General features: G+C 35.1%; 2 protein-coding genes across 3 annotated transcripts in view; both read left to right on the top strand.

Annotated features, from left to right (window-relative positions):
• LOC117173146 overlaps positions 1-22,208 on the top strand; it is a 48,313-nt gene that overhangs the window by 24,503 nt on the left and 1,602 nt on the right. The window contains exon 9 of one of the 2 annotated variants that reach the window (XR_004467118.1): positions 18,647-19,317. The exons of the other annotated variant lie outside the window; for it this stretch is intronic. The gene's annotated coding sequence lies outside the window, so the exon portion shown is untranslated. Of the gene's footprint in view, positions 1-18,646; positions 19,318-22,208 lie in introns of those variants that run through there. 2 annotated transcript variants of the gene reach the window in all.
• Positions 5,156-6,540, top strand: LOC117173668. Its single transcript, XM_033362309.1, has 4 exons — positions 5,156-5,341; positions 5,444-5,497; positions 5,555-5,848; positions 5,953-6,540. Exons 1-4 carry the CDS (start codon positions 5,156-5,158, stop codon positions 6,538-6,540), a joined length of 1,122 nt encoding a protein of 373 aa, XP_033218200.1.

Genomic DNA, 22,208 nt, shown 5'->3' with positions numbered 1-22,208 from the left:
AGTTGAATAAACAATTGATTTATTGAAAAAATTGTTTAAACAATTTTTTTGTTATAAATAATAAAATAGGATGAAAGCGTGTAAAAAGCACTTTCCAAAACCATTATAAAAATTTTTAATCGCGTAATTAGAAAGGAAGTTACAGGCGTTTGACACTACCCCTGCAGGCATTGGGGTTGAAAATTCAACCCCCTTTCACTTGGGGAGGGTTGGTAATCCTGGTCTATAAGTTTGTGGATTAACTACTGTTGGGTAGGCGAACATATTCCCAGAATTTAGAGACAATCGAAAAACATGACTTTTTGAGTTGGGGCAGTTGAGGAATAATGCCCCATATAGTTCTTTTCATGTGTTTCATTTTATTATAATTTAAGGAAAATGAAAGATTTAAAGCAAATTTTGAAGAATATGTGACAAAAGACAGATAAGCAATATTTTTTAAGATCTTTTGAATTATATTTCCAAAATCTTGCACGAATTCTTTCGTATGGCAATACGTAAATGAAAATTTGCAAACATAAGTTTTCTACCGTTTATCAGGTTGTCAGTCGCACATGACAGTTTTCAAGCATTTTTTGTTTTCTCGCTGCGACCGTTACTGACGACGTGCGTATGCTGTCAATAGCAGCGCGCATACAGTTTTCCTGCGAACTAAATATAATCATAATAATACGCGGGTGTGTACTTCTCATAGCGTTGACCGCCCCTGATTAAAACTCTGAATAATTCTATGCCTCTTAAAGTGATAGAATTTGGATGCTTTTAAATTAAACAAAGAGACTTGAAAGATAATGATTATATATTTGAAACGCGCCTGTTCTCGTCGAAGACTCAAATTATACTGCCAATAACAGAGAGGTCATACAGTGTGTATCGCAGCCAGTCTCACACACTTACACGTAGTCCTAAGCTATTAGGCGTAATTTCTCACACTCCCTCCCGACTAATTTGCTTTACAGACACTATCAAATATTAGTTTTATTCATTTTATATGTAGGCATATTTTCAAACGCTCTATTGCAACATTTACAAACACAACATTCATCTTGATGCAAACGCTATTCAAACATAAATTTCTTATTATTTCAAACCTTTAAATACTAACAATGAATTCGCACTTATCATGATTTTGTGAAATGAAACACAACTATTCGCAATCAATATGAGTCCGATCTTACATCTTAATCCAAAAATCTTCTGTTATGTTAACCTAATAATCATCTCTCCGCTCAAAAATAGTCTCAGTCATTTATGTTAACTCATCTCCAATAATGCATTTCCAATAACGCAGCCTTCTGATTAATTGGCTGTAACATAACAACAAAAATTAGTTTAATGATATTTACAATTTACATCCGAACAATGTTCAATATATTTTCTACAAAATATTGATGCATGTCAGATGGAAGAGGTTTAGTGAATATATCAGCGATGTAATCTTTGGAGGGAATCCATCCTATCATCACTAATTTTCTTTTCAACACTCCTTTACATAATTTTCTCGCACCACAGTCATATGCCTAAACTTGTTACCACCGCCTATCTTAGCACTTGCTTCTGCTGCTTCATTATCGCCCCACAGCTTCATACGACAAAAACACTTATTGAGAATTAATGTAAATTTTTTAATTAAATTCTCTCCCTCTCCCCCTCCTCTCTCTCACCATCTCTCTCACTCTCGAGTTGTTCCGTACCCGAGAAATCGGGCTTTGACTCGAGAGCTCGACATTCCGTGAAACACCTCCCACCACTCACCACCCCATCTACGCATCTAATCCATACCCCGTCCGTGTGCCGCGTCTATCACCTATCTGTTTCCATAAGAATGTAGTTGTAAGTGGAAAGGGAAGATTTCGTGAAGCTTCCCTATCTCCTAAAAGTCGCCTCTATCGCTTCGACTTCAACCGCTCGCCCTGAAAAATCTCACTTTTCAGAGTAAGCCCCCTTTCTTCGGCGCACGTCACGTATCTTTAACTTAGAAAAAAGAAATGAGCACTTTCCCATGCGCCTTCTGGAATTTCCGTATGAATTTCTTAATGTATTGACCCATTCAAAAATGTCGTTTTACGTCAAATTGACACATTTCTAGATTGTATTTATTTACAATGGCAAAAAACAGATCTTATCAGGGATAATCGAGATAGTGGAGCGTAAGTTTAATTTAAATCATAATTGGTTTTGTCTTTAAAACCTTTTATCACTAGCCGAGCTTTATATTTTATTTTACCATCACTTTCAATTTTCCTTTTGAAAATCCATCTAGAGTATTTAATATTTTCTCTTTTACCATCTTTCATCATGGCAGGTCGATCTACCAATGACCACACCTCGTTTTTATACATTCGCTTACTGCTATTCGCTTACTGCTCTGCCAAAGTTCACTCTCTTTAGTTTGCATTGCTTCTCTGTATGAGAAAGCATTTTGATTGATTTTTGTAATCATTGCATGATAGATCTTATCTTCAGTATCACTTCTTTCCCTTTCAACCTCATCAGACAAACTCATCTCCTTTATTATACTGATTTTATCTTTTTCTTCTCTAATAATTTCAGAGAAACTACTATCATTGACTTTATTTACATTGCTCAGCGTCCCAGTTGAAACCATAACCTGCTTTTTCGGTCGTCCTTTTTTTCTCTTCTCCCTCCGGTTTCAAAAATATTTTCTTCTCCGTGCAATTCATAACATTCGACAAACCACTTCTCTTGAATAAGTTCATTTTTCTCAATCGGCCAATCTTTTGTGCCGTCTTTTTCGTACTTATCTCCATACACAGATTTTTCATTAAATATCGTATCTGTACTTCTCTGGACTTTGATATACGCCACACATCCAAATTGTTTAAGCTGATTTATGTCATAATTATGATTCGGAGCAAACCTTTCCATTTACGTAATCATATCATTAGACTTGTATGGTGTTCTGTTGTAGCCGTACAAAGCAGCCCTTAAAGCTAAATCTCACATATTTTCTGGTAGCTTCGCATCATACATATACAATGTTACTTTTTTTTGTACAACCTGATTACAACGCTCCACGGTACCATTATGTTCAGGTTTATCTAGGTTTGCAAGTCTCTGCTCTGCATCTAACTTCTTTAATACTTCACTAGTGTAGCCACTTGTATATTATGTACCTTGCTTTGTACGTAGGTAACATAATTTCGCATCTCTACCACAAAATTCCTTTCACGTCTCACAAATGACTCAAAACATTTACCTGTTTCGCTTTTTGGCTTCCTTGGGTATGCTATTGCTAACCTCGAGTAATCATCAACAAATACAGAAATATATTTGTAATGTTTAAGATAAGATAATGGACTGATAGGACCTATCAGTCCGGAATGTATTATTTTAACACCTTATAATCCGAAATTGTGTCATAAAAAATCGCGTCTTTTAATTCTGTGTTTTCTGAGAATTTCTTTTGTAGAGCTTTAAGATAGGTAATCGAAGCACGACCTAATCTTACATTCCAAAGCAATTCTAAATAAAGCAACTTCCTAAACGAAATTGATGTATCAAAATTTGAATGTGCATAAATTAATTTCTTTTCACTTTTGATTTTATCTTCAACACACTAATCTCTCTCCACTATACTTAAATTATTTTCATCTATTTTCCATTTATTTAATTCAATCTCATCCTGAATAATATCATTATTTTTAATCTTATGTCGATTTTTAATATGAAATTCTGAAATGTCAACTTCTTCTGCTAATTCTCTTGCCCTTACGCTTCTCGTTTTATATCTCATCTCATCAATAGTATTATTCTTAACTCTGGCAAAATTGGCTAAAATTCTTCTAACTATGTTAGAATCATTCTCATCTCTATTTTTGTTTTTATTTATCTTGCACCCAATTATCCAATATGGTTCATTATAAACCCCAGTAATGAAAGATTCATTTGCAATTAGATCAAAAATATCAGTTTTTTGGTCGTTCTGTGATCTAAAAAATTATGATGTTTAGTTTTTAAAAAACGTATAATTTTACCCACAAAGGGATTAAAGAAGTATTGGAGACTTTTGGATAGATTTCACCTTTATCCTTCTTAACCTCAGTCAAATTCGCATATTCTTCCTATTCTTTTGGATTATTTTGACTTCATTTAGTTTCCCCTTACATTTTTATAACCGCCTTTCCCGCTATTTCTAAGTCTTTTCGCATACCTACATCTCGTGAATCCATCTCTCTCATCATAGTTCTTCCTTTTCAATCGTCATTGCATCCGTAACACCTCTCTTTAGAATTCCGTCTCTGAGTTTGCATAACAGCCCTAGTTTCAGTGAATTCTTGGTCGTGAACTCAACAGACTGCATCTCGGGAACTCTCGTCATAATGGGATTCAAGAAGGCATATCTCTTCTCACTTTCTGACACCTGATAAATTTTCTTAATTTCTACCAATATCTTCAAACTTATCACAAAAATCTGAAACCTTCTCTTTATAAGAATACTATTGTAAATGATACTCTTGCTTCCTTATTGATGTTGATGTGATGTTGTTTTAATTTTTTTTTAATTCTATAATCCTGTACAAAATCTCTTCCAGGTCTATTATTTGAATGACTCTAGAATTGTAATTTTGATCGAGATGGTTGATGAAAATATCTCTAACTTTTCATTTATGTTTTTCAATAATAGCCGGACCTAAGTTTTTATTGAGACCAATTTCAGGATCAATTACATACAGTAAATTTCTATTCCTTAATAACAGAGGTAAAGTACTCATAAAAATGTTCAAACGTTGTATTTTATGTTAATTTATAATCGCGTCTCATCTCCTGATCTTTGCTTATAATCTCTAATTTAAGCATTTCCTTCCTTTTTCTTGCTACACTGTCAGAATCTATTTCACACGTGTCTTCTCGCATATTCCTAGTTTTTATAACTCTTTTTATCATACTTGAAACTTAATCATTTAGCTAATTGCTTTCATCATGACGTATACTTTCATTGTTTTGTTCACGCATCTCATCCTCATCTCGATACTCATTCTCACCTTCATCATAATAACTCATTGCCTTTTGATGCTCTGCTCTCATATCCGCCATATTCTTCTTGAATTCAGCACATATATTTTCTATAGTTGCTGTTTGTTGAGCAAACACGTCTCTCTTTCTTTCAAACTCATCATTTGCCGTTTAATAGATGCTACAAAAGCACTATACTCACGTGCCTATAGAATTCCTTGCATTATTTGATCCATTGTTGGAAGAACATATCAAAAAATTCGGCAACAAAGGATCTGGCAGTACGAGCTACTTATCAAAAACCATCTACGAAGAATTCGTACAACTTTTGGCGGATAAACTATCATCCATCATAGTTGAAGAGGTCAAATATCCGAAGTATTTTGCTATAATAGTGGACACAAAGCTGAAGATTTGTATTTTACTGTAATATCTGTTATCGAGTATCTGGATCTTGATATCGCAGATTGTCGTAGTCAGTCATACGATAACGCGAACAATGTATCAGGAATTTATACAGGTATACAGGCAAGAATCAAAGAAATCAATGCTCTAGCAGAACACCCTCCTTGTGCAGGTCATTCATTTAGTGAATTTGATTGAGGTCCACGCAGTAGAAAGTACTCCTGGAGCAGCTCTATTTTTCAATACAGTCCAAGCATTGTACAATTTTTTTACTGCATCTACACACCACTGGGAAATTCTACAAATTCATGCTGGAACAAAAATTGCTTTGAAATCTTTGTCTGTCACAAGGTGGTCAGCTAGTCAGGAAGCAGTTGAGGTACTTCATAAACACTATGACGAAATCATTGAAACTTTAATCATCATTGAAGAAGTTATCATTGAGAATGCGATCACAAGGCAAGAAGTGAGAAGTCTTCGAATTCAACTCGAGCCACTCGAACAATATTCATGCAGATTTTTTGGCATTTTTTACTTTTGAGATTCAATGCTGTTACCCAAAGATTGCAGAAAGTTGAAATCAACATAGCAGACGTGATTGATGACTATCATGGACAGATCAAAGTGGTCGCTGCTACACGAATGGAATTTGAAGTTTACCATAATGAAGCATTAGAAATATCAGAAAGTCAGGAATATCAGACAACTGTATCCAGAAGAAGAAGACCAAAGTTACAGGCTGATGAATCACGAGATGGAGAAGCTGAATTGTCGGGTAGAGATAATTTTCGAGTGAACACTTTCAACGCCATTCTTGACAACCTCGAATCTGAATTGCGGAAAAGATGCCAACCATATGAAAGGATCCACGAAAAATTTTCGGTTATCACTGAATTCGGAAATCTCGATTCCAATGAAATTCGGATAAGGTCGGAACATTTGAGAAAAATTTATCACTCAGACCTCGAGTCTTCATTGGATTTCAAATTAGTGGACTTTCACGCATATTGCTCTCAGAAAAATTTTCAACGTAATTCACCATCCGACAGTTTAAAACTCTTACGGACAAACGAATTGAACACTGAATTCCCAAACGTAGCGATTGCGTTTCGAATATTTATTACACTAGCTGCGACGAATTGTAGTGCGGAACGATAATTTTCATGTTTGAAAAAAATCAAAAGCTACTTACGTTCAACTATGAGTAGAAATCGGCAAAAACAGCCAAGCATTTCTGTGTATTGAGTCGGATCTACTTGAACGTTTGGATTGTGAAGAATTAATAAATCAGTTCACGGAAAAAAAGCCAGACGTGTTTGTATTTAAAGCGATGTATCGATACTCACTATTTGTCAGCAATTATCTTAATCATTCATTAACATTTTTAAATACAGATTTAAAGTTTTATGTCAAATGATTTTGTTCGTCATTTAAGTATGCAAGATTTTGTTTATAATGAGATGATACAAAAGGATTAACTACGTTTCACCTTGCTTAAACAATTATCCTGTTCATCATCTTTCAATTTTATTCACGAATAAACATTTACCTTATGTAATTATCCTCTCGTAATTAAACAATTGACACATTTGGACCACGTGTTTTAAATTTATTTTAGCTATGAATTATATATCACACGAAACGAAGATTTTTAAAAACATTTCATATAGATTCAACATTAAGGCATTGTGGCGAGAGGGTCACGTGACCAAACCTGGTCTTCCATTTTTCTTTCCCAATTTACGTCTAAACGAAATGAGGTATCGCTCTGAAAGTTTGGGAAATGAAAGAGGAGGTAATAAAGTCCATGTCTCTGCTTTGTTCCGGTGGAAATTTTGAGAACAAATTTTTTTTGAAGGAAATACCAGTGGAAGTTTTCTTTCTCAACTTACGTTCACACGGAACTCACTCGTCTTAAATAATGAGAATAGTGAAAAAAGTTTTTTTTTTTAAATTTCTATTTTAGAGAAATACCGACCATGCTGTCGCCAAACCCTGCAAGCAATTTGCAATGGTGTCAATGGGCTAGTTATGAGGTTTATATTTATCAAAGTGGGACAAAACAACAAAAATCGCTCACGAACATTATGCTCCAATAATGCAAAAACTAATGTTTGCACTTGAAATGCAAATAAACATATTCGGTCTGACATACGTATCAGTCTGGCATCAGCTATGCCAAAGCAGCACTAGCGCAGCGAGTAGACAACTTCGAACTTCTAGGTGTATGTGGGTAAAACAGATTGCATGATTACCGTCAGAGAAAGTTCAAAGTCAAACTTCTAAGTCAAACTTCTGCTGTAAAACCTAAATGCGTCCGCCGATAATCATTATTTGCATAAATAAACTTTTTTCTTCCTCCAACTCTTTGTAAGGCCACAAACGATACTTTAATATTTATTAAAATTTCCCGAAAAAAATGCCCTCGTCATTTAAACTTTTATTCTTCAATATGGGTGAAAAAATATTGATTTTAGGGCTGACTTGATCAGCTCTTACACTCATCACGTGGCCTTAAAGGGCGGCATTTTTAGTCGGAGTGCACAGGACGGCATTTTTGGTAAATCTGGCCCTGGAAAGCATCATTTACACTCTCTGTTTCAACAGGTTTAGATTTTTCACCTGTAATATTGGAGAATATTGTTTTTAAATTTTCTAATCTACACCTTTCAGCATTTATATCGAAATTAGGAAGTTTTTTTTATTTTCGGTTTTGAAATCCTTATATTATACTTATAATTGATCCTTTGTACGGCTGTAACAGAAGGCAAAGATTTACCTCCTTTAGTCTGGACTGAGTAGACACATCTTGAGTCATCTCGTTTCCTCGTCTAACTTCTTCCCCATTCCCTTTGTGTTCATTCGCTCTAGTGTCATCTCCTAGCAAACTTTCCTTCTCTTCTTCGGTCAGGTTCTCAGAATTATTTTGACTACGGTTCGCTAGAGGTATAATCACTCAAGGGCCCTGTTCCCTTTGTTTTCCGATCTATTCCGTTATTGCATTCCGCTCTTCGCGTCGATCGTACTCTTATCTATAAAATCAATGTAGGTTCAATTTTCATGCCTCGAGCTTTGCCCCAAGTCTGGTGTACCGAAAAGCAAGCATACCTAGGCTGGAGCAAGCAATTGCATGTGCTGTCCGAACACAAGACCACACATACAATTACTATAGGGTCAAAATATCTCAAGTGTGCCACTTTTAAACCGATAATCGATAGTTCTATTTTTAATAAATTTATACAGTTTTCGATTCTTTTTTATATCAAAATAGCTGCCCTAAAATATTTTAGCAACAAATTAATTTTTTTTAACTTATTAACAAGCAAAGTTCTTTATCATTTTTTTTCAAAAATGAATTACTCGCAAAACGGTTCATCGAAATTGAATGATTGCATTATGAAAATTTTTGTTACGAAGCATACTTTACGCGAAAAAATTGTTCTGTAGAAAAAAACATTTTTGTATTGTTTAAATAATACAGTCTCTTCCGAAAATTTTGGTAAAATGAAAACTTTGTATTTTGCAGTAGTCCAAAAGTTATTGGTTTTTTTGTGACAACGCTCCGACCTCCAGTGCTGGTCGAGCACGTTCGGACGCGATAGTTTAATCTTCAACAAAGTATAGGGAAATTTTCAACCAAGAAGATTAATTTTCTGCAAAAAGTATTTTTTTAACAAATCGATTCAAACCTTCAACCGAGTAGTTGAATTTTAAACAAGAAAAGATGAATTATTAATAAAAAAATTTAGTAGTTGGTATTTAAATTAAAAATCTCATTGTTTTTAATGTAGCTTCATTTTTTTCATAAAAATTCATCTATTTTGTGGAAAAGTGAACTATTTTGATATTATTATTTACTTAAATTAATATTTTTAACTGAAAACTTTACCATTCAAATTTTGGTTGAAAATCGATTTTTTTAGTTGATAATGGATCTATTTTGTTGATAATTAATCTTCTTGGTTGAAAATTCAACTTTTTCATTAAAAAATTAACTACATCCGGTAGAAAGTAGAACCACTTGATTATTAAAATGTACTTAATATGATACACGCGCGCGTCCGAACGTGCTCGACCAGCGCTGGAAGTCGGAGCGCAGTCTCAAAAAATCAATAACTTTTGAACTACTGCAAAGTACAAACATTTTTTTCACCAAAATTTTCGGAAGAGATTGTAGAATCTACTGGAACGTGGAAGAATTCTTTCACACGCGGAGAAATTTAATTAATTTTGAATTGTTAAAAACAAACGATTGTTTGAACAATAAAAAAATGTTTTTTACTACCGAACTATTTTTTAGCGTAAAGTATACTTCGTAATAAAAATTTTCATATTTCAATTATTGAATTTTAATGAACCGTTCGCGAGTAATCCATTGTTGAAAGAAATGATCAAAAACTGTGATTGTTAATAACTTAAAAAAAAAATTTTGCAGAAATATTTTTAGGGAGTTATTTTGATATAAAGGAGAATCGAAAACTGTATAAATTGATTGAAAATAGAAATATCGAGTTAAAAGTGGCACATTTGAAATATTTCGACCTTTACAATACAGATAATAAGTAGTAGATCGTCAGAAAAAAATTACAGGCAAGTTTCTGCTGATTTATGGGACTACAGAAATGATAGTTCCGTGTATTCATTTTCGCCACTGCCTCTTCGAATCTTTTTGGCAGATATATATCATGCTGATCTTGCTCAACTTATGAATAAAAATGAAAATTGATGTTCTTGAAAAACGTTTTAGCCGAAAGAAAAAGGTCTTGGGGCGTCATAATGTGGTTGTCATCTACTCGCTGTAAACTTGTTTGACGAGCGTGTCTCGGAGTCGTGCCGCTCAATGTGATAAATTGATAAAATTATATCTATTCTCATATTGCGATGCAGCTCCATCAGAATAATAGTGAATTTTCTTAACATTTTCGGACCCAAATATAGCTTTCAAAAATCAATAAACTTACTGTTGAAAAGATGTGCTGAGCTCACATTGTAAGTTGTCTTTCCAGATATAATGACGAAACTTGTTGCTTTGTTTTTCTATTTCCATTATAATGTATTATGTAATGGTGAAAAGTGGCTTGATTATTTACCCAGTGATGCCATTGAATTGCATTTTGCACTTTAAAAGTATGATTTTGAAACAAATCTAAACCCAATACAAATTCTGCTAGCTTGACTTTTTTTTTGCTTCGATATATGAATTAGCCTGGGTTTTAGCTAAAAAAATCTTGCTACAAGTCGCCAAAAGAATTTTCATTACCATTTCGACCAAACTTTCACGACATCTAAATATGATCACCAAAAGTACTCAGTTAAAATCTAAGAAACCTAGGGTACTTTATAAATAAGTTATTAACGTTTTTAATTTCTTCATATTTAACATTGCTTCTTACGAGAGATGGCGTTTTTGAGCTCTTTACTGAGTGATATCTAGGTAACCACCATTAAGATATTATTGATAATTTTCGAAATAAAAAACAAGTATTTCAAAATTGAGGTGTGTGTGTGTGTGTATAACAGATTTGTAATCACCTAAGTCTGGAATACGACGACTTACTTCATCAGACAAATAACAATTTCGCACTGTTTCTACAGTTTCAATGGGGAGTTTTTTGCAAACTACACGCTCAGCTTTAGCTCCATAGCCAGCATTCTTTCTCAATTTTTTAGCACGAGAAGACATTCTTTGTAACACCTGTAATTTTCCAATTCAATATAAACAAATTATTTATACTGCACTTAATCATATTAATTATTTCCTTAAATTCTTCACGTATTTTATTAATAGATCAATCTTGTGGAAGTGTTGTTAAAACCTCAATTTTATCACTTGTTTTTATTTTTTCAGCTGGAATTTCTCGGATGTCTTCGATATATTGTCTCTCAGGATCGTTCATATTTTTATCAAATTTTATTTCATTTATAGTTGAGGAAATTTTTTCTTTGTCTTTTCTTGAAAATTCAGATAGACGCTATTTCTTTATCGGCAACTTCCCGGATTCTCGTAATAGTTGATTAATATTTTCTATTTGCAAAGCATATTCCACTTCACTGCATTTAAAAGTGGGATCACATTTTTCGTAATTTTCAGAAATGTCCTTTTCTTTATCAATTATCATGTCTGGAACGTGATTTTGTCTTCAAATTTTTTACCGGCTCAGGTCTTGATACCTGCTTATTTCTGAAGCGTGTAAACTCCGACAAGAATCACACACATAGAGTCTAATAAGATTTGCGAATTTATTATCCCACTTTTCAGTTACGAAAAACAAATTCTACCTGGCACGTGCATGTTATTGCTTTTCAACGGATTACAGCACTAATATCTGATGCCTTTTGGACGTTAGCGGCATTGGTCTGTAGAAAGTGGATGACTTCGATCCATTTAGTGAACATGTCTTGGAAAACCAAGATATGCTGGTAACCAGAGTGACTAGGTGGGAAGAGACCCATCATATCCGCCGCTACCACCGACCGTCGTTAAACATTCCGAGCCAATATTAAAGCAAGGAAAGAGGCTGGAAAGTTGTATCAACACCTTGGTGCTCAAACGTCGTGGTATCGTGTGCTTTACCCGTTGTCTGGCCTCGAAGCCCCAACGGCAATAACAGCTTCCATGCCTCCAAATCAGGCAATAATGGATCAGTAAGGTGGCGAGGCTGATATTATAATCAATGCCTCCTAATTTCCAATCCAGAAATTGATAAGGCTTTTCTTATACCAATTTATTTATTGTGGTATACTAAAGATCTTCAGTCTCACCAATGGCACATACCACTTCAGAATCCAGCTCAAATATGCACGATAACGCGTCTCGTACATGTTGAAAATCACCTTTTCTGTGCTTCATCTCAGTCATATTGTAACAAATTTAGGGCCCATCTACCCCATCTCCGAGTAGGATCTCTCTAGTGATAGAGCCACCGAAGACTGGTATGATCTTTAATCACTGCAAAGTTATAACCCTCTAAATGTGGTCTGAATTATTTGATCGCTAATGCCACCGCTAAGCATTCTTGTTCCGTCGTGGTGTAGTTTGTCTCGATGCCTTGCATAGATCGACTAGCAAACGCTTTTACGTGTTCCAAGTCATCTTGGATTTGTGAGAGGACGGCTCCCAAATTCGTACTATTTAAGTCCGTTTGTAAACAGAAGGACAGACTGAAATCTTGTCAGGACAACGTGGGAGCAAATATTAACGTGGATTTCAATTCTTGAAAATCCTTTATAAATTGCCTATACCACGAGACCTTACCCAAAAGTCGTTTAAGTTTGCACAAAGTAGTAGGAGCCGGATAAGATGTTATTGACCCGGTTTTTTCAGAGTCAGGGTGCATTCCAGTTTTATCCACTAAAATCCCGAGATAATGTACCTGACTACAACCGAATTCGCTTTTCTCGGGATTGACATTGATTCCGACATTGATAATCACATCCAAGACTTTCTCTAACCAATGAATATGTTCTTAAAAGGTTTCACTTACTACAATAATGTCATGCATGCACGCAAATGAATGGAGCTCAAATTCTGGTGTTGTCAGTCGATCCAGCAATCGCTGAAACGTCGCTAATATTTCTCTTTGGGTATGCATCTTTATTGGCTACCTCATTAAATTTCCTAAAGTCGAGACAAACCCTGTAATCATCACCAAGCTTCTTAATCATTAGCACTGGGCTATACCAATCGCTCTTACTAGAACTTATTATTCCCGCAACTTAATGCTTTTGGGTGGGTTCTCTTAATGATGTTTCGACCTTAAGAGAAAGAAGTGGATAAGCTTATCTGATGAGAACATGTCTCTGAAATGTCGTAGGGTTTTACTCAGTTAGAAAATCTTCCCTGGGGCTCCGGTAGGAGCCTCATTCCCCGTATTAGTCGTATCTAGAACTTGATATACTACTAATTCAGTATTTGCTGACGTAGTAGAGTCGTTGTTTTCCTCGGCTAGGTCCATGTACCCAGTGTCCCATTCTTAGGAATTATCGGGAGTGGGTAGTTTGTGGCACATTTTCTTAGGCGGGTCTTTTTAGAATTCCTGTGGGTAGTGTATCATAACCTCTATTATGGTAGGGATATCAAGGGCTTGGGGATCAACCTGGATCATTGTATGGTCGGTTAGTTTCAGCTTCATTATAATATCCCTCCGACCTATTAAGGGCGTCATAAGGTCGTATGTGATGATCTAGATAATACCCGCGCAGGCTTGTGTTATAGGAACGGCTTCGCCCTCACAACTCGCAGATAAATTCGAAAAATTTCGATAACATAACAATTTATTTATTTCCTCAAGACACCCACAGATTTTCCAATTTTTTAAAATAAACTTACGATTTTTGTATGTGTAAGTACTCTCAGATTTAGATGAAACACTTCTTTTTGCAGGTATTTTAATAATATAATTGTTGTTTACATTCTTATTTGAGGTCAAGGCAATCTTGCTTGACTGCCGGTGCGTGCTTTGAATCACACAGTTAGCGTTTACATCTACTTATTCGGGATTTACTTAGTTCCTTCTCTTTTGCGCCTCACTCTCATGAAAAACCTATCCATGATTTCATTTAAATTTTTCACGTACTAGAAATCAGCATTGCAGTATGAAGTACGAGCTCGGTAGAAACTCATAGCACACATACATGAAAATAAGCCTGAATGAAAAAATAACACTAAAAAAGAATAGTGAGCGTTGCGTACTATACACGTCATCGCCATATAGTAATGGACGACTGGCTACGGCCATCAGAAGTGGACTAGGGAATAGAAAGAGATGACCAATCGAGACATCGACCTGTCCTATTCTAAGGCTGGTGATTGGTTCTACTCTACTTCTATATAGTTTCATTAGAAAAGGATCAATTGACTAATCAGCAATCGCTATTCTTAAAAAAGGACGGGTCGACTTTCTCGGTATGTACAGTCTTCCTATTCCCTAGTCTTACTGCGGACGGCCGTAGTTAGCGTTCCAGTACTATATGTTAATAGTATACGTGCGCAGCTTGACGAGCTGAAACCACGAAATGCTTAAAAAAATACATAATTTTTTTATTTGTGTGTTGGGCGCCAGGCGCACATGCGCCAACCAAATCCTCAAAATTAAATCAACGGGACAGGCCGGATTTTTCGGCCTTGGCTAGCCTTATTCCTCGGACGAGTAATGGTGGAGGGGGTCGTTCAAGTTTCCTCGGAAAAATAAAGAAAATAGAAACACAGTTTTCGGATGCGTGACATCCGAAAGGTCAAACGACAAATACATAATAGATGTGAATATATCTCCCTTATAGAGATTGACAACTTATTTCGGTCGTAAGTTTAATACATTGTTAATTCAATCGACATTAAATAAATCGACGTTTCGACTCGTCTTTGGGTCTTCCTTAAGATTTTAAAATGATTACAAAAGTGTGAAAAAACACGGTATGTCAAGTAAAACTGTTTACAATTTTGTTTTTAACATTTTTATCTTATGTAGTCGTCCTCTTTAAACAGAAAGTCTAAGACTTCTGTCTAGAATTTTTGGAATTATAAATAAATAATACCCCGAATTTTTCGGGCCCAAATTAACTTAAGTAGCTACCAAAAAGACAGAACTAATCAGTCCGGTAGCAACTAGCAACACCAATTTTTTCATTTTTAAAGAGCAAGCAAGAGAAAAATAATACATATTAACAATATCAAAGCCTTGGAGAATCGGGGGTAAAAGCATGGAAGCTACAAAATTATGAACGGTAGCAAATTGAATATTTTAAATCGCATTAAATGCATTAAGTGTCTCAACTGTTCTTTCGCACGTGGCTGATGAACGAAAGAGAACTGAACTTGTCCGTCGTTGAGCTCTTTGTCTCGTTTTTGGCACGGCGCTGATTGGCTGCTTGCTCAGCGCTATCCTGGGATTGGTCGGCTTAAATCTCGACTTGCTCCTTCAGCTCGTGGTGCCTGTTTGAAAGAAGATGCAGGGGCAGCTCAACGAGTAGTCTGTAACTAACAAAAGATATCTGCAGGGTAGCCCCGTAGCATTTTCGGTAAATGGGAAGCTCTCCTCCTCTCTAGAGCGAGAGTGTCCGAATTGGAAAAACATACGACAACAAGTAAAGGACAATCAGACCTGCTTCTCAACCTCATCGAGGGAGTCGTGAAGTAGGCTGGCTGGGCTCTCAGTGCAGTGCTTTAAGCATCGATGGTCATGTTAGGGGATGTAAGGACTTCCTCCCACAAAGGAATTAATGGTGCAGACGCAAGTATAGCTTCTGGCTACTAAGTTCGTTCCCAAAGCCTAGAGAAAATATTCCGGAGTCATCCCAGGCTCTGGAGGCATCCCAGGTTTCCATACAGGTTCCGGGAATATTGGAGACAGCAAACGGAAAGGCTGGGGCCAGATTCAAATTAAAATCTCTATTCTTAATTTGGAGTGGCAGCGACGAGCAAATCCCTTTTCTCTGATGCCAGTTCCCCAATTCGTTGAGAAGTTCGAAGAGGCAAGGCCATAAAAACAAACAAAAATACACAACAAATTAATTCTACTTTCTTAAAATTAACTTAAGTATGCCCTTGGAGTGCGTGCCACGTGCCGAGAAAACAGATTTCGCTTCAAACTTCAAATAATAATTAAAATAAAATGACTTACATTTTTGTCTTGTTACATCGTAAAAGCATGAAAATTTCCCGTGTTGAATTTCACTTGGGTAATTTCCGCGCGTGTTGAGCTGTAAACACATACAGCAAGTCTTCCGGCGCTCTAACACACAACAAATGGAAAAGCAGAGAGATTGAGTAGCCGCGCACGTGCACCGCGTCGAATACACCTCAGAATTGACTATTCTGTTCTTAATAATGATTATGTTTTATATACATTATGCATAGTGTATGTATGTACCCTTCTGCGTCAGACGCCACGCACAACAAATGGGAAGACAAGCGGAACAGGTATCCATACATTACGCACTGCACCAACCATGTTTCAAAACCGAACATTATCTAATTAAAAAAATGTCTATAACTATATACAATTGTATATATATATTCACAATGTTGTCAAGTCACTAGACTCGGTCAGACCCCAAACACAACAAATGGGAAGACAATGGAGAAGGAGTAACTTTGCATACGCGCTATCATTAATAGATGTAGCAAAAACTGACCATTTTAATATTGTATGACACATTACACATATTGTGAATCATGTACATATATTTAATATATTCCGTCAGGTCATGCTCCATGCCTAGCATTTTGGAGGACATGTAGAACGGCTGGCTGTATGCACACATTTCAGTATTATTATTTCAATTTAAGAATTTCTATGCAAATAGGAAATGGGAATACAAGGAAAACGAGTTGTCGTGCGTGCACACTACACTTAAAGAATTACTCAGGCTGGTCCTTAAAATAATATAGATTTTCTAAAAGCACTGGAGCTCTGTATATTTTCGAAAGTTATTCTAGATTTGCTAGAATGAATCTAATTGTCCTGCAAAATTCTAGTATTCTCATCATTTTATAAAATTCTAACCTTCTCTAAAATTATTACAAAATTTTGTCGCCTTCTAAAGATATCCAGAATTCTATAAATTCTATAAATTTTCTAGCACATTCTCCAATTGTCTAGAATCAGTCTAATCTTCTATAAAATTTTAGCCTTTTCTAAAATTATCTAGGGTTCTACTAATGTTTCATAAAACTTAATCCTTCTGTAAAATTGACCTAAAATTACTATAATATTCCACGAAATTATATTATCATTTCAAATCATTTCGATATTCCAAAACAAACTTTAGAAAAATCTTAATTTATTCTATAAGTATGTAAAATCTCAGTGGCATTTCCAAATTATTCCATTATTCAAAGAAAGCTTTAGAATTATCCAAAAATACTCTAATATTCCATAAAATCAAAATATTGTTTAAAATTATTTGATTCCATAAAATTTTTTAAATTATGCGATATCTCCAATCTTTCTACTTGTCTGTTTATTGATCACAATTACCCTTATCATTAAACTTAATTATCCCAGAAGGCGAAAAACGAGTACTGTGCGTCGCACGCGTGTGGATTTCCTTACACGCACTTCCCTCATAGAACTAGACACTTGCGTATTTAATTGACGCGCATATCGCTCCTACGTCTTGAGAGTCACTAATTCGACACATACCGCTTGCAAGTCGCGAAGTTTCTTTGAGGGTTATAAATAATATATTAATAATTTTATATGAAAAAATGACTTTCACGTAATGTCAAAAACGACACATGAAAATTCCTTGTACTTACCTAAAAATGACGTAGGATATTTTTAAATCTATTATTTTTAAGAAAGCAGTGTCTTTTATTCACAAATCACCCGCTCAAGAAGCACGGAGCGAAACCGCATCTAAAACATTTCGTAAAATCTAACAAAATTGTAATGTGAGTCGACTTTTTCAACTATATAAACTATATATACATGGAGTCCTGGATGCGGAATTACGCGGATTCGGAATTCAGAAACGGGTCGCGGGAGCCGATAGGCAAGGAACATGGAGACGCATGTTTAAAAAGGCGCTCTTAATTTTAAATATGATCATTGCTTTTATTATTTAGAATTTAATAATAAAAACATTATGTTATAACCCAATAATTAGTCTTAATTGCTAATTGTCATTTTACTAGAATTCTGACTGCAATCTCTTTGAATAAAATTTTAGATTGCGGAGGTATAAACTAACTGCCAGAATGGTAGATTCAGTTTAATTTTAATTGTGTGGGGACGTGTTCGTTTAACCTCATCCGAGGGTGCTAATTGCGGCTATCAGTGGATGACACATTTAATTTAAATGGGAAGGTATACTCCGCGGATGAAAAAGGAAAGTGCTCACATATATTGGTAAACAAGTATTATAATCTTGTGACACCCAAATGATCAAAAATGAACGTTATGAAGGTACATCCCCTATACACATAAGGAATCGCGTCATTTAATGTGATTACAATAAGAATGGGATTTGCACAACAATTGCAACTATACTTGTACTCACCAAGCGGTCGGTTACTTGATTTGTACACTTGTTGCACATTTGCAACTTTAGTTTTGTTTTGTTGCTGCACGCGTTTACATACACATGATTTGTTTCATGCGCAAAGAACTTTTTCCACGATCGCTTATCTTAATTGTATCTTTAAATTCTCGTCATCTCTGTTATAATTTATTTCTAGGACTCCACATAAACACTATAGAAATTAACTTTACAGTAGTTTTAAGATTCTACTGCGTAGCTAATTTTAAGTTTTCTTTTACAGGTTGATGCGCTGTCTATATATTTGCCGAACGCGGCTTTCGCTTAAATTTTAAATTATGATGAGGGATCCCGCTCAAAGATGTCATTGCTCCTGATATAGGTTACTGTATTTAGTTCAGAAGCAAAAGAAAAAGAGAGGTCCTGGTGTTGGTCTTTGTCTTTTCCCTTTTTCAAGAATGTCTTCCAAAAGATTTTTATCCGTGACGACACTCTTGGTGTTGCTACGTTTCCGGTAGCCAAACTTTCCGATTAGTTTCAAATGGTTTTTTGGTGAATTTGCCCTCGATGATCCGAAAAAATTTTATTTCACTTGGTTGTTCAAGTTTTGCTTCAACGTCTCGTGTCGACTTCGCAGTGCCCTAATTAAGGAACCAAATACGTTAAACACTTCAGTCCGAGTATTTGTAATTATACCATTGTGGACTTACCAAATTCATCCAACGGAAACAAACCGTAAGGGCGAATGGAGAGATCGACGCTCACAACCCGACGGGCGCGTTTAGCATTTTTCCTGGAGGAACCTTCTGGACGATACTACTTGATCCGTTTTATTTAAACTACGTTAGTGGTTGCGGGTAAGGAAATTTTGTGTAGTAAAGTATTTTAATGGAACATGTATGAACGGGTGACAGTTTATATGTTAAAATAAATTCTGCTGAGGTTTCAGTTTGAACTGGCAATTTCAAGTCTCTATGGAATTTTAGATATTGAAATCTACTTTCGATACCCCAAATTTTATTTACTGAGAACTGACTTCAGATCTCACCTTTCAACTTATAAATTTAAGTTTAATTGTATGATACCCTTGTTTTTAATTTTTTAATTTGATTTATATCATGACCATATCATAAGCCAATTATGTTCAAGCGTATCAGGAGAGGCTAATTTTATTTCCGCAATTAATCTCTCCAAAACATCACCGATATAGCCACCTGTAAATTGAGTACCCTGATCCGAACGCAAATAGCACACCTCCGCGTTACGATTCAATAAATTTCGAATGTATAATTTACAATTGCTCGGTCGCTCGTCTTCGCATTGTTTTAAACGGCAATTCATTAATTTTTGAGATCATGCACACCTCGCGATCTAAAATAGATTCATTAAATATCGCTTTGTTTAACTGTTTACTTTGAGGAAATATCAGTTACAAAGCTTGAAGATACGCAATCGATGCATGGTCAAATCTTACGTGTCAGAGCAATGCTTTATCATTTTTAATACATTTCATATAAGTTCCAGAGGATGCTGACTTCTTATCTGTTAAACCTACTATCGGAAACTCTTCTAAATTTAGAAATTCACGATCCCAAATGGTCGTGTGAAAATTAGATTGTACATACGGAACTTTGTCTTTTTCTTTCATTTTGTTTATTCTGAGGTTTCTTTCCTCAGAATCGGCAATTTCTTTAACTTTGTGTACCTGTGCATATAATTTCTATAGCGTATCACCTTCTATTCTCTCTCGCCTTCTATTTTCGCTCTATCGCAATAATTGCACTCATTTTTTACCTTTCCTTAATCCAAGTTTTCCTGTAATGTTTCTTTTATGGCAAAAATTCGTATTATTTTCTTTCTTACTTCGTCATTTGTTTTTGCTAGATTAACTATAACGCGCTTATATATAATTGTTGATAAATTATCGCCTCTCAATCCAGATTTATTAATTCTAATTCAATTATCCAATACAGTTTCTCATACACGTCGAAAATGAATAATGGTTTTGCTATTGAATAAAAAATATCGATTTTATTATTATCTAAATAGATGCCAAGAGCCAGCTCTGCCAACCTGCGTAACGACAAAAAATTATCTGAAAGAGGCTCTACACAAATTACTTGATATATTTCGAAAATCTTTCCATTTCCTAATCTAATTGCTATATTTCCCGCTCCCTTCCTTTTGATGTCTGCTGAATCATGTCCATTAGCGCCTTTAATTAATTATTGCTCGATCAATCATCTAAAACTTTAAAAATTATTTTCGAATGAGTTGGATGCTCAGTTGCACCTGAGTCCGTAAACATTAAGAAAAAAACCTGCATTGATTTTCATTTTCAGCTATATCGTATACGCATTCATTTTGAACATCAAACACATAATTATTAAATAAATATTCAGAATTGTGTTCACCTTTATTATTCTGTTTTTCAACTGTGTTTCCACCGTTCTGTTTATTGTAGTTCCCTTTTACTCCAGAAGAATTACTTATTAAAATTATATCTATCTCTAGACGAATAATTATGTCTACTATGGACCTCTGAAAAAATTCATTTCGTTTAACAGATCTACCCGCTACTCTCGCACTTGGACACATAGCAGTCTTGTGATTTGTGAACTCTAAACACTTATATCATTGCATTAGCCCTGAATTCTTTCGTGGACAATCCACTAGCCTGGTTTCTTGTTGTTTCGTCTTGCAAAAAAGGGAGTTTCAACTGATCGTACGTGATACTTTTCTCGTTTGTACCCCGTTTGAAAAAAATCAATTACTTGGAATCATGGTACCATAATCACAACTGCGTTATAAAAAGCATACATTTTTCCATAGTCGCGCTTGTCTTTCCTATAATATATTTCATATTATAGATTTGTTGCATCACCTTCGAGTGGTAATGCTGTTCAATATGATTTATCATTATATCACGGATTTTGAATTTTTGATTGTCAAATTATTTCTCAATGTGCTCACAGTATTCAACTGATTTATCAATAATACTTAAAAAAATTACTTCACTTATAGTCTCGCCGTATATCTCTCCCTTTATGACAATTTCCAATTTTACTGCTTCTTTAATCTGATTATTTAAAGAATTGCCTTAATCAATTTGTCTAGAATTTGAAGTCTCGCCTTTATGATCATTTAAGCATTATATTACTGAATCTCGAATCTCTTTCTTCATATTAATTGACTCTTTTTGATACCAATAACTTTTTATCATGATTTAACTCGATTCCCATCAAGATATCAGTTTGTTGTATCCATTAAATTCTCATCTGATTCTAGTACTTACCTAGCTTCATCTTTTTCTATATGATACGTGTCTACAAGTTTATCAAAGACTGAATTTTTTAGCTCATCCTCCTTTTAGACTTCTTCTACTCTGGTTTTAGCCAACAAGCTTTATATTTTCTGTGCCATTAAACTAATATTTTTCAGCACTTTATAAAACTGTTCCATAATGCAAGTAGCAGCAGTTGTGAACTGTGTCATTGAATGAATAAGTTCTGAGATTTTCCCGTTATGATCATGTAATTTTGAATCAGTTCGAATTTTAATTTTATCCTTATTTATAATGTTAGTCAGGGTAGCATGTGTGTTAGCTATTCGAGTGATTAAGTCCAATTTCCTCATCATACTTTTCATAGTACCTCCCTCTCTGTTTCCTATCTCACCTGTTCGATCAACTATCCCCTCGCCACTTATAATACTCTCACCGTTCTTTTTTTCTTCTATCTCATCTTTCTGAGGTGCTTGATTTTAGTGAGTCCCCTCGCCTCTCACTTTATGGGGTGCTTGATTTTTGTGAGTCCCCTTGCCTCTCACTACACAACCTCTTTATG

The sequence above is a fragment of the Belonocnema kinseyi genome, chromosome 5 (genome assembly GCF_010883055.1).
Source record: "Belonocnema kinseyi isolate 2016_QV_RU_SX_M_011 chromosome 5, B_treatae_v1, whole genome shotgun sequence".
NCBI lineage: Eukaryota > Metazoa > Arthropoda > Insecta > Hymenoptera > Cynipidae > Belonocnema > Belonocnema kinseyi.
The sequence above is the reverse complement of the archived record's forward strand: the minus strand, read 5'-3'. Positions and strand labels throughout refer to the sequence as shown.